A 14,264-nucleotide genomic window follows, 5' to 3' on the forward strand; every position below is an offset into this window, starting at 1 on the left:
ACTTGAGACTCTTGTGGTCAGTATAGATCTCACACCTTTCACCATACAAGTAATGTCGCCAAATTTTCAGGGCGAACACCACTGCTGCAAGTTCTAGGTCGTGAGTTGGGTAACGCTGCTCATAATCTTTCAATTGCCGAGAAGCATAAGCTATGACTTTATCTGCTTGCATCAACACACAGCCTAAACCCTGCCTTGAAGCGTCACAATACACCACAAACTTTTCTTGATCAGAAGGCAAGGCTAGAACAGGAGCTGTAATCAATCGTTGCTTCAGCTCTTGAAAACTCTTTTCACACTTATCTGACCATATAAATCGCTGATTCTTCCTAGTTAACTCAGATAACGGCATGGCAATTTTGGAAAATCCTTCCACAAAACGCCGATAATAACCCGCTAAACCGAGAAAACTTCGAATTTCAGTGACTGTTTTAGGTCTAGGCCAATTCTTCACCGCTTCAATCTTCCCTGGATCAACCATAATTCCATCTTTCCCAACAATATGCCCTAGAAAGGACACTTGTGACAGCCAGAACTCACACTTTTTGAACTTTGCATAAAGTTTATGATCTCTAAGTCGCTGCAGAACCATTCGAAGATGTTGCTCATGCTCTGCTTCTGACCGAGAGTACACAAGAATATCATCGATAAATACAATTACAAAATTATCGAGGAAATCCTTGAATACCCTATTCATGAGATCCATAAAAGCTGCCGGAGCATTTGTTAACCCAAAAGACATAACCAGGAATTCATAGTGACCATACCTGGTTCGAAAAGCTGTCTTCGGGATATCCTCTTCTCGAATTCTCAATTGATGATACCCAGACCTCAAGTCAATTTTAGAGAATACAGTCTTCCCTTGGAGTTGGTCAAACAAATCGTCAATTCTGGGCAGAGGATACTTGTTCTTAATGGTTAACTTATTCAGCTCCCGATAATCAATACACATACGAAGAGTTCCATCTTTCTTCTTCACAAATAGCACAGGGGCTCCCCAAGGTGACACACTAGGCCGAGTAAACCCTAGATCCAACATCCCTTGGAGTTGTATCTTTAGTTCTTTTAATTCAGCAGGTGCCATTCGATAGGGTGCCTTTGAAACAGGTTCTGCCTCAGGGATTAAGTCAATGATGAAATCTATCTCACGCTGAGGTGGTAATCCCGGCAATTCCTCTGGAAACACATCCAGGAATTCCTTAACCACATTAACTTCTTCTGGCCCAAGTAACACAGGTTTACTGGAATCCACTACCACTGCGAGAAATCCAACACATCCATCTCGTAATAAATCCCTAGCTTTCAGTGCTGAGATTCTAGGGACACGAGAACCTTGAACCGAACCAACAAAAACAAAAGGTTCCTCATTTTCCGGTTCAAAAGTCACCATTTTCCGTTTACAATCAATACTAGCAGAGTATTTGGACAGAAAGTCCATACCAAGTATAATATCGAATTCGGCCAATGGTAACTCCACAAGATCAGCATTCAACTCTCTATCTTCAATTCTAATTATTACTGATCTAATCCACTTTCTTGAAATAATCAATTCCCCATTAGGCAACAGGGTTCCAAACCCCGTCTCGAGAATCTCACTAGGTCTAACAAACTGATCTAAAAGTCTTGATGATACGTAAGACCGAGTAGCACCCGAATCAAATAAAACAGTATAAGCAAAACCATTGATTAGAAGCTGACCTGCAACCACTGAAGGACTGGCAGCAGCATCTGCCTGAGTTATAGCAAAAACACGAGCAGGAGCAGATACAGGTTTGACCTCGGGCTTCGGTTCCTCTTTCTTCAACTGAGGGCAGTCTTTCCTGAGATGTCCCACCGAACCACACTGAAAACAGGCTCTCCGGTTACAAGCCCCGGGATGATGCTTCTTGCAACGCGGGCACTCAGGATAAGAATAAGTCTGACGTCCTCCTCTATTCTGGTTTCCTCGAAACCTTTTTCCTTGCCCTGAACTTCCCGAAGATGGAAAAGTTCTTTTCTTCTGTTCAAAGGTAGAACCCCCACTCTCTTTCTCAGGACCCGACATAGGGAGAGTAGTAACCCCACCAACACCAAAAGACTCTCGGGTTTCTTGTAAAAATTTTACTGCCCCTTCGGCTCGAAGAGCCTTATCAACCATTTCTGCATAGGTTGTGGTATCACTTGTTGTAATAACCAAGTCATGTCTGATTTTGGCATTCAGTCCAGCCAAATACTTTTCTTTCTTGCTGAAATCTGTTGGTACAATTCCGGAGGCCAACTTGGCCAAGCGGTCAAACTTGGTGGTATACTCGGTCACTGACATACTCTCACCTTGTACCAACTCAATAAATTCCTTCCGCTTTGCACTGCGGACCGCCTCATTGTAATATTTGGCGTTGAACAATTCTCGGAACTCTTCCCAGGTCATTCTGGTCACATCCCTGGTGAGGGATACCATTTCCCACCAAATCAGGGCATCCTCCTGAAATTGGAACGTGGCACATGCCACCCTATCATTTCCAGCCACTCCCATAAAGTTCAGTATTCTCTCAACAACAGTCAACCACTGCTCAGCTTTAAGAACATCAGGGCCTCCCAGAAATACTGGAGGCGCTTGCTTTCTGAACCTTTCATACAAAGGCTCCATGCGGTTACCAGCAACATATTGCTCAGCTGGCACCGCAGGGGCTGCAGGGATTGCAACAGCCGGTTGCAGGGGAGGCTCAACAGGGGCATCCCGTTGCCTGAGTCGCCGGATCTCTTCTTCTTGTTGCTCAATTCTAGTTTGCATCTCGGCAAACCTTTGCTCCCAATCAACAGGGGCCTGAGGTGGATTCTCCTGTCCACCTCTCGGGACTCGACCGCGGCCTCTACCGCGTCCACGGGGGTTTTGGGGATTTCTAGCACCCCGACCACCTCCGGTCTCAACCAATTCACCCTGCCTTCTAACGTTTCGCTGGTCGTCCATTATTTAGGACTTAGCCTGCGAACCCACAAGGCACGTAGGTTAGACAGTGGTCAAATATTTCAAGATCGCAATTAATATTTATTTAATCATATATACAACACCACATATCTTAAGACAGTTTGCAAAAAGAAATAAAGCTTACGGAACCGTGAGTTGAACTCGACACTGGCCTTGATTGTACATATCTTGACGGTCTTCAGTGAACAACCCAGTGGCTCTGATACCAAACTGTAACGCCCGTATTTTAATAATAATAAACTCGGAAATTAACTTTAATAATTTATATATTAATAACCATATGGATCGGGATCCCGAGTATTAAAATTTAGGTTAAAAGTACTTTACTAATAGGTACATACACGTTTTTTTTTTTTCCTTCAAACCTAAGTAATCCCTATCAACCTTCTTCTTCTTTTATTTATTATTACTTAATAATAAATCATTCCCAGCCAAATTAAATTAAAAAGTCAAAGGAAAAGTCTTTGCAAAAAGACCTCCTTGCCCCCCAAATAAAAATAAACAATTACACAACTCAAGGGCAAAATGGTCAAACTAATCCCCGAAAATTCTAACGCCTCAACTATTTAACAATAATACTCCGATAACAATTTAAATTATAAAATACGACTTTCTAGGCCCAACGTCGCTTCCACAGCTTCCGAACACAATCACAGAAATTAGGTAATTCAATATTAAATAGCATAAAAACATATATGACATATAAAACATATTTCTAAAATATGCATTCCATAATTATTAATACTTAAACCTTAAATAATTAATAATATAAAGTACTATTCATAGGCGGTCTTTACAAAGTTTTATGACAAGAATGATTATATTTTTGTATCTATTTGTACTAGAAATTAGTTTCAGGTTAGTTATGTTGGACTTTAATTTGGGGTTACATTGACTTTAATTGGTTTTATTGAAACTTGGATTGATTGAATAGTTTTTTACTGTATTAGTCCATATTGTTGGTGATCAATAGTTAATGGGTTTAGTATTTGTATCTATAAAGTCTAGGTAAAGCAGAAGTGTTGGTTTTTCTAGTTAACTGAAACCTTTGACGAGCAAGTCCAGTCCAAACTACGGTTATGTAGCTAAGTTTCCTTCCTAACTCTATAAATACATATTGTCTCATCACAATTGTATACTTTTAATAATCATATAGAAATTAAAACTGCTTTTGATTTAAAGATCTAGGGAGGAAGACTTAATTGATAGTATTGCACTATCAAATTGTTGTAATTGCTATAGATCAATCAGGTACGTAAACCTAATTATTATATATATTATAGTGTTCTATATTGTATACAATTTTGTATCTTGGAATTATTAATTTTTCTAACATGTGGTATCAAAGCACCAATTGTATATGATTTAGGACATATAATTTGTGTAACAATTAATATATATATATATGTTAATTTTTTCTAATTACATATTAATTTCGTTATTATTTTATGTTTAACTTTGGATTTTGTTCCTCATTAAATTCTCTTTCTGATGATATATTATATGTGTGAAATCATTAAGTATTGGTTGAGAATTTTATGATTAAACTTTTAGGATTTATGTGTTTCAATAATGAAATCAAATTTGAGTTTTTTCATTATATTAATTATTGACTAAAATTAATTGTTCAAACTTCATTATTGAGTAATCCACAATATTTTTACATAATTTATTTTTTGAATTAGATGAAATACACATAGGAAAATTGGGTTCTTGTTTGTTCTTATATTTTTGGATTATACACCATAAGATCTGCTCTTTTTTTAGTCATTTTCAAACCAAATTGAACCGATTTTAAGATTAGAAATTGATTCCCGATCACCATAAAAAAATCTCGTCATTTCATTCAGTTTTACGTTGAAATTTCACTTAGACCTGACTAGCCTGAAACTGGGTCGCATGACCCACCTCTAACCCGGCTAGAGGTTGAAGAAGCTTCCAGTCCGCGTAGCCCGATCTCGGCCTCCGGGCATGGGGTGCATGTGGAACCTCTCGAAGTCATTTTTTGACGATTTTGATACCTAACCTTTTGGCATCCAAATATCATTATCTAATAAGACAACCTTATTGTCATTGCCTAATAAGACAACTTCTTCATCATTGACAAATAAGACAATATTTTCATCATTTTATAATAAGATAATTTTTTTCATCATTGCTTAATAAGACAACTTTTTTATCATTTCCTAATAAGACAACCTTTTAATCGTTGCCTAATAAGATACTATTTTTATCACATAACATTAATAATAGTATTTTAATAAAATGACATGATATGAAATACAAATGTATTTTTCTTACCTTTAATCTAAATTCATGCATACCAACCACTCTAATTGTAGAAACGCCCAATGATCCCAGCCCTATTTCACAACAGCAGTAAATTAGTAAACAACTTGACCTAACCCATTTTAGATCTTAAATTCATAACTAAAAGTTTTCCTATCGATCGAAAGCATGGAAATACTTTAAATATCAAGAAAACACGAAAAATGGAGGTCACGAACATCACCCAAAATGACAGATCATTTTACAAATGACAAACTGTGTTCTAGGTGTTCCTACCTAGAAAACGGTCGGTTAGTTTTCCAAAACTGGTCTGTCACTTTTCTACAGAAATGGAACCTCGAGTTTTTCTTGCTTCCAATTCCCTCCAAACCTATCCAAATGGTCCCAAACTTCATAAAACAGTCACAAAACATCATTATAACATAACCTAAATCACAAAAAAAAATAGAATGAATCATAATTCAAAACTTTCCATAAGTGATCAAGCTTTGAGTTCTTAAACTCAAACTTGATCTCTCAACCACATCAGCTGTAAACTAAGCCCCAAAACCTTAAAAAAAATCACTAACAACTCAAAACAAAACTTAGAAATAGAACTCGTCACTTGTTAGGTTGAACAATAACTAAAACATCAAACATCAAAGTTAAAGTTACCTTGTTCCATGAGTTAAGAGAAGAAGAAGAGCAAGGACTAAACCCTATCCTTCAAAACCGATTTGAATCAACTCCTAGCTAAAAATCAAAAGAAGAAAAGGAAGAGTTTAGGTTTGAATTTAATGTTGAGGTTTGGTTCACTTGGTGTTTGGTTTTGGCCGAGCTTGGGGGAGAAAGAGAAGGAGTTTAGTTTTTGAGTTTATCTTGCTTTTTGAGGGAATTCAGCTTATTCATTAGGTTTGGTACAGATAGGACAACTCCTTCTAACTAAATTAAATTAATAAAACATAGGGAAAAGACCAAAATACCCCTATCTTACTAATTAAGAAACTTTTAGCCCTCGGGGTAATTTAGTCATAACCAAATACCCCAAAAGACCCTAGTAAATCAAAATCAATTTAACTTCCCGATATCACTAATACCACAAATTAAAATCGTTGTGATATTTCTAGCGACCAATCGAGTCTCTATGGTTATCGAACTTAAGAAAATTTATTTTATAAATCGTGTGTATGTTACTGACATATTCTAATAAAATTTTTGTAATAAATAAATTACGCTTATTTAATCATTTACGATAGAATTCTCTAATTCCCACAGAATTAGATTAGTAAGATCATAGTCTTACTCATTATACCATTTTTAATCCATATTTTATAAAATATGCCTTAATTAATTATAATTAGATTTATAGAATAATATAAATGAGCTCATCTATGCTGATACCAAGATCATTTGTGAACCCTGTAAGGCAAATGGCTTCCTTTATAGCCTTTGTTGTTGCCATATACTCAACGTTAGTGGATGATAGAGAAACAACCTTTTAGAGATAGAGAAACAACCTTTTAGAGGTTAGATTTCAAGCTCACACGGCCTCTAAACACATCAAACACATATTGAGTTAAGGATTTTCTAGTGTCTATGTTATTAGCATAATCTAAGTCAACATAATTAGTCATATTTTCATTGAAATTACCTAGTTTTCCCAGTACTAAACCAGTGTTGAGAGTCCTTTTTATGTACCTCAACATCCATTTGAGTGACGTCTAGTGTTCTTCTCCAGGATTTGCAATGAATCAGCTCCTTAAACTCATGTTATATGTCAGGTTAGGTTTGGTGCTGACTATTCCATACATGAGACTGTTGGGTTTTATGCCCTAAATAAAACTCTATTTCAATGTAATCCATTTTATTCAATATCAATAAAGAAACAGAAGTATTTTTCATTCATTTGTATGTTTTGGTTCATCTTATCAATTGCTTGTCTATTTTAATTTATAAATTCATCCAAACCCTTTTTCACATACTTGATCCTGTTTATTGTGTTGTCAACACAGTGGAAAGTAAACATGACTATGTCAATAAAGATTCCTAGATTTATCATAACACAGGGTTTTACTGATATGATAATCTACAACAGAGTTTACTTGCATTTGAAGAAATGCTATGTTCTTTCTAGAGCATTGGTTAAAGTAAAGCTTGGGTTGGGTGCATGGAGTATGCATCAGAAGGGACCGATATTGAACTTTGACATAGATTTATTAAACTTACTGTAATATCTATTCAAGTCAATATCGCCTAGTTGATCCTAGATCAAATTATCTTAATCCTGATATGATTAGGTTCAATCTCAAGAGTGTTATTCGTGTTCTTTGATTTGTTAGTTAAGCCTACTTTTGGGTCAGGGTGATACGTACATTTTGGGAACACGGTAGTGCAATTGAGTGGGAGCGCTAACATAAATATGGAATCTATAGCTTCTATCTGGAAAATAGAAAGTAAATGATGATTTCCTTCGAGCTTGACCAAACGAAAATAAATGGTGGAGTACTCATTTCACTTAGCTGAAATATCATTTATACGGGGTTAAGTGTTTTAAGGATAAAATACATTGTAGGGTGTCACGGTAATCTAATCCCTTTACAGTGTAGATCATCTATATAGAGGATCATTGATCAAATTAGGATTATAACAATGGATAACTAATGACGTGTCTATATGGTGGAACATATAGAGCGTTCTATATACTGAGAGTGCAATTCTAAGTTCTATGCGTGGATTCAACGAAGAATTAATAAGTCAGTGAATTTAGGATGTAAATTCTTGATCTGCTTATTGGAAGCTCGGATATATACACCCATGGTCCCCCCACTAGTTGAGACAATATTACTTGTAAGACTCATTTAGTTGGTTTTGATTAATCAATTATAATTCTCAAATTAGACTATGTCTATTTGTGAATTTTTCACTAAGCAAGGGCGAAATAGTAAAGAAAGAGTTTTTAGAGGCATATTTGTTAATTAAGATACTTTTTCTGGTCCAATTAATAAATATGACAAATGACAATATTATTTAATAATTATTTATAGTTATTAAATAGTTGAAATTGACATTTAAATGGTTGAATTTGAAAATTGGCATTTTTGAGAAAATGAGATGCAGAAATGATAAAACAACAAAATTGCAAAAGTGAGGCCCAAATCCACTAGCCATGGCCAGCCACCTTTTTAGGCTTTATCATTTAATATTTTCATTATTTTAATGCCAAATAATTTAAACCTAACCCTATGTGGCATGCTATAAATAAATAGTGATGGCTTCAGGAAAAAGTGACTTTTGCATCTTGTTTCCTTCAGAGAAAAACCTGAGCCATAACTCTAACCTAGCTGCCACTCTCCTTTCTTCTTCTTCATTGAATATTTCGAACCCTCTTAGTGATAGAGTAGTGCCCACACACAGCAAGTAGTACCTCAATCATAGTGAGGAAGATCGTGAAGAAAGACATTCAACAAGAAGGACATTCGGGCTCAGATCTTGATAATACTCTGCGACAGAAAGGATACAAGGGTTAGAGATCTGAGTGGAAGGAGACATATTATTCCGCTGCACCCAATGTAAGGTTTCTCATACTTTATATGTGTTTATTTATAATCGTTTTAGAAGTTCATATTTAAGGTGTTAATCAACATACTTGTGAGTAGATCTAAGATCCTGGTAAAATAATTTCCAATAGAGACTGCCTACTCGACTTAAATAAGGCACATCATCCATCTTTCTTCTTTTGTCTCAATCTTAGGAGATTGCACTTCGAACAATTTAAAGTGTTGAGCTAGAGGAGTTGCAGTTGGTTTAGCATCAGTCATCATAAATTTCTCATTTACTTTCTTGAGGTAGCTGCCTTGACTTAACATGATTGTATGGGGTCTGTTCCTCTTTATTTCAATCCCCAAAATCTTCTTGGCCTCACCTAGATCCTTCATCTTAACTCACTCTTGAGTTGAGACTTAAGCTTATCAATGCTGGTCCTATATTCACCAATAATGAGTATGTCATCTACATACAATAAGAGGTAAATATAATTGTTAAAATACACATAAGTGTCATTGTTGCTTCAGGTATAGCCGAATTTCATCATGAATTCATCAAACTTTAGGTTCCATATAGAGATTTGGTTAAAAGGAAAACCTTGTCTGGATTATCATTCTCATAGCCTTCTAGAATCTCCATGTAGATCATTTCTTCTAAATTTCCATGTAAGAATGTAGTTCTTACATCCATTTGATCCACCTCAAGATCAAATTCTGCAAATAAGGAAGAAATAACTCTAATTGATGTTTACTTGACCACTAGTGAGAAAATTATTGGGATTTTATGCCCTAAATAAAATCAATTTTAATATAATCATATTTACTAATTAATAAAAGATTAGATATCATTTTATGTTGCATGGTTCACATGATTACTTTCATGATTATATTTTTAATATATAAATTCTATTAAATTCAAAACATATAGTTGTTCATACAATTATAGTGATGTCATCACAGTGGAAAGTAATTGTGTTTATATATTTCAAAGTACTTAGTCACATGATTTATCAATACACTAGATTTATACTGACATGATATTCACCGATAAAGTTTACTTGGACAGTGTTATGTGGAATGTCTTTTCTAGGGCATTAGTAAAGTATACTAGTATCAGATGTATTGGGCATACATCAGACTGGACCAATATTAACATTGGAAAATTTATCATAAACTTACCATTATGTCATTTTGAAGTCAATATCACTTAGTTGATCTTAGGTCAATAGATCTTAATCCTGAGATGGTTAGGTTCTGACTTAAATGTATTATTTGTATTCTTTGACTTGTTTGTTAAAGTAGACCAAACTAGATCGGTGTAATACTTACATCTTAGAAACATGGCAGTGCAATTAAGTGGGAGCGCTAATCATAGATATGCAATCTATAGCTTCTACAACTATAAGAAGTGAAATGATGATTTCCTTTAAGCTTGGCTTAACGTGATAAATGATAGAGCACTTATTTCAGTAATTATATTAGTTTACTGAAATATCATTTACAAGTAGCTAAGTATTTTAAGGATAAAATACATTGAAGGGTAGAACGATAAATTTGTCCTTACTCGATGTAGATCATCTATAGAGGATCTTTGATTATTTGGATTGAAATAATGGATGATTCATAGCATATCTATATTTGATATATAGAGCGTTCTATGTAATATAGAGTATAATTCTGAATCTATAGTGGCGTAAGGAGAAATTAATAATTTAGAAAATTTACTTGGTAAATTTCAGATCTAATTATTGATAGCTTGGTTACATAGGCCTATGGTCCCCGCACTAACTGGAATAATATTATTTTGTAGTCTCAATTAATTGATTTTAATTAATCAATTATAATTCCAAATAAGAGTGTTTTGTTTGTGATTTTTCACTAAGCAATGATTTATTTGAGAAGAAAAGAAATTTTAGGGTTTGTTTTTAATTAAGAGACTTTGTAAAGTCTAATTAATAAATAAGTTAAATGGAAATTTTATTTGATAATTAATTATAATTATTAAATAGATAGAATTGACATTTATAGAGATAGTATTAAAGAATGGCATTTGAGAAAAGAAAGATAAATTTTAATAAAATGGCAAAATTGAAATCTACTAGGCCAAATAGGGTTTTGGCCAAGGATGATTAATAAAGCTATTTTTATCTTTTTTTTATTTCATTTTAATTCTAAACCTAACCCTAATAGCCACCCTATAAATAAAATAATATGGCTCTTATTTTTAGATGATGTTCAGACTCCTTTTGTCAGACAATTAAAAAATAAAGAGAGCCATTATTATTTTCAAAATCTTCTTCTCTTCTCAATAATTCGAAGCCTATAGTGATTGAGAATATGCCCACACATGTCAAAGTAATACTTAGCATAGTGAGGAAGATTGTGTAGAAAAACTATCAACTAAAGGAGGTTTAGGTTCAGATCTTGATCATATTGCTACAACAGAAAGGATCAAGGGTTAGAGATCTGAACAAAATGAGTCATACTATTCTGCTACTATTAATGTAAGGTTTTCTATAAACTTTTATGTGTTTATTTCATTTTTTTAGGAAATTCATATTTAGGATGTTAAATTATAGTTTTATAATCAACATACATGTTAGTAAATCTAGATCCTGGTAAAATAAGTTCTAACAAAAATATCATTATAGTCAATGCCCTCTTTCTATGTAAATCATATGGCAACTAACCTTGCCTTTTACCTTGTTCCTTCTACTCCTGAAATTCCTTCTTTCCATTTAAAAATCTATTTACATCTCATAAGTCTCTTATTCAATGGTCTCTTGACTACAATCTAGGTTTTTTTATTTTCAAGTGACACATTTTCCTCTTGAATGGCTTGCAGCCATTTTGCACCATCTTTTCCATAATTGCCTCTAAGTAGCTTTTAGGTTCTACACTCTCAAGGTTAACTACTGATGGTGAACATGATGTGAACTCAGCATCATACTTGTATGGAGCTTTGGTGATCCTCATCTCTCTGTCCCTAGCCAACTGATATCCTTCCAAGCTTGTTTGAGCATCTTTTGTGGTTGTAGAATCATTTAGATCTTCTTGTGTTTCATCAATTAAAGATTTAGACACTAAGTCTACCTCAATCTGAGGTCTACTACTCCCTATTTCTTGAGCTAAAGTAATATCTGTCTTCTTTGCCATGGCCATTTATTCTTCATTGAAGATGACATTTCTACTGATAATGCACTTCTTGTAGCCAGGTTCTACACACCACAATTTATACCCCTTCACACAATCTGGATAGCCTAGAAATAACCACTTGAGTACTCTAGGCTGAAGCTTGTCCTACCTAATATGAGCATAAGCAGTGCATTCAGACACTCTTAGGTGTTCAAACTTAGGTACTTGATATGTCCACAACTCTTGTGTAGTCTTAAAATTCAATGGGTTAGAAGGGTATCTATTCACCAAATAACAAGGTATTTTGATAGCTTCTCCCCAAAATGGTCTTTCAAGACTAGCTCCTTTGAGCATGCACCACACTCTCTCTATGAGAGTTCTATTCATCCTCTTAGCAAGTCTATTTTGCTGAGGTATGTCTCGCAGTGTTAAATGCCTAGCCTTTCCATGCAGTTTGAAAAATTCATCAAACTGGTTTGAGTAATATTCCCAACCATTGTCTGTACTTAACTTCTTAATCTTGCATTTGGTCTGATTTTCAATCAGTTTCTTCCATGTGACAAAAGGTGTTAAAAGCCTCATCTTTGCTTTTCAACATAAATACTCACACTTTCCTTAAATAATCATCTATAATATTAATGAAATATCTAGCACCACCCAAGGGTTTAACTTTTGAAAGATCTCAGAGATCTGAATGTATATAGGTGAACCTTTTCTTAGTAGTATGCACACCAATGCTGAATTTGATTCTACTACTCATCTTCTCATATACACATTCCTCACAAAACTTCAATTTCCCTTCCAGTCCACCTTGAAACAAGCCTTGCTTGTCCATTTCTATAAGCTCCCTTTCACTAACATGTCTAAGCCTCTAATGCCAAGTCTTGATGTTTTCAACATCATTCTTACTAACTTCTGGAGCTGCTTCTCCAATCAATGCATTCCCAACTAGATAGTACAACCCATTCTTAACTCCCTTTAATAAAGATCAAGGAACCCTTTGAAATCTTGAGTGTACCATTATAAATTCTAAATGAATAGCCATGATTATCAAACATGCCAATTAATAAATGATTGCTCTTTAGGTCAGTTGCATACCTTACTTGTTTGATAGTTTGAGTGAAACCATCATGTAGCATCAAATTATAGAGCCAATTTCTTGAATTTGACATGCCTTGCTGTCTCCCAACATCACAGTTCCACCTAGTTTTCAATGTAGCTATTGAACAAGTTCTTGTTTAGTTTCATGTGAAATGAGCACCCTGAGTCCAAAATCCACTCTCCACCTTATTTTGAACTAGATGCAACTAGTACCCTTGAATATTCATATCCATCTATAATATCAGCTTCTCCTTGATTCTTGTTCTTGTTCTTTCCTTGACTGTTCTCTCTTTTCAATTTAGCCTTTTATGCCAGACAGTCATCTTAGAAGTGTCCATCTTTCTTACAATAATAAAACTTCTTTCTAGTTGGAGTTCTTGAGTTAGACCTTCGCTTGTACCCATTCTTAGATTTCTTAAATTCTTTTTCCCTATTCTTTCACGAACAAATAGACCATCACCACTTGATTCAGGTCTCTCATCAACTTTTTTCTGAATTCCTTTTGAATTCAAGGTTTATTTAACTACAGACATAGTTAGTGTATCTTTCCCATATAGTATATTATTGACAAAGTGTTCATATACCTTAGGGAGTGAACTAAGTAGAAGTATGGCTTGATATTCTTCTTCAATTATGATCCCAATATTATTCAGGTCCAGAATTAACTTATTGAAATCAACTAGATGCCTTCGAAGCTCTTTAGCCTCATCTATCTTCATCGTGTAGAGTCTTTTTTTTTCAAGTAAAGCTTATTGGTCAATAATTTCTTCATGTAAATTGATCCAAGCTTGTTCCATAATCCCATGGCAGATTCTTCATCAATAACCTCTCTAGGGACTTCATCTTCTAGACTCAAAGGAATAGCACTATGTGCTTTCACTTCGATCTCTTGAGAAACCTTCTTGACATCTTCTTCTTCCTTAGAACTAGTCACCATGACTGCATCCGTAAGTCCTTGATGCACAAGTGGTGCTTTCATCTTAATCCTTCATAACTAAAAGTCATTAAGACCTGTAAACTAATCTACTTCATATTTGGTAGTAGCCATTCTTGATGAGTTCTTGAAACTTCAAAACTTGATTCTTGAATCCTTGATCTAACCATAAAGCTCTGATACTATTTGTGGTGAATTAACACCTATCAAGAATCCAAATAAAACAAGAATTGAAGAACTAGAATGGCTGAGTCAAACAATGACATAAACCAAAAATAAATGCAAAATAAACTAAATGAAATACAGACGAGGTTTACGA

At 34.6% G+C, this 14,264-nt stretch overlaps 1 protein-coding gene across 1 annotated transcript; it reads right to left on the reverse strand.

Moving 5' to 3' along the window:
• Positions 1-1,601: 1,601 nt before the first annotated feature.
• LOC133038126 (uncharacterized) lies at positions 1,602-2,626 on the reverse strand. The gene is made up of 3 exons (XM_061116179.1): positions 1,953-2,626; positions 1,699-1,820; positions 1,602-1,609 (listed from the first exon to the last, which is right to left on the reverse strand). Exons 1-3 carry the CDS (start codon positions 2,624-2,626, stop codon positions 1,602-1,604), a joined length of 804 nt encoding a protein of 267 aa, XP_060972162.1.
• Positions 2,627-14,264: the final 11,638 nt, after the last annotated feature.

Source organism: Cannabis sativa, chromosome 5 (assembly GCF_029168945.1).
Source record: "Cannabis sativa cultivar Pink pepper isolate KNU-18-1 chromosome 5, ASM2916894v1, whole genome shotgun sequence".
NCBI classification, from domain to species: domain Eukaryota; kingdom Viridiplantae; phylum Streptophyta; class Magnoliopsida; order Rosales; family Cannabaceae; genus Cannabis; species Cannabis sativa.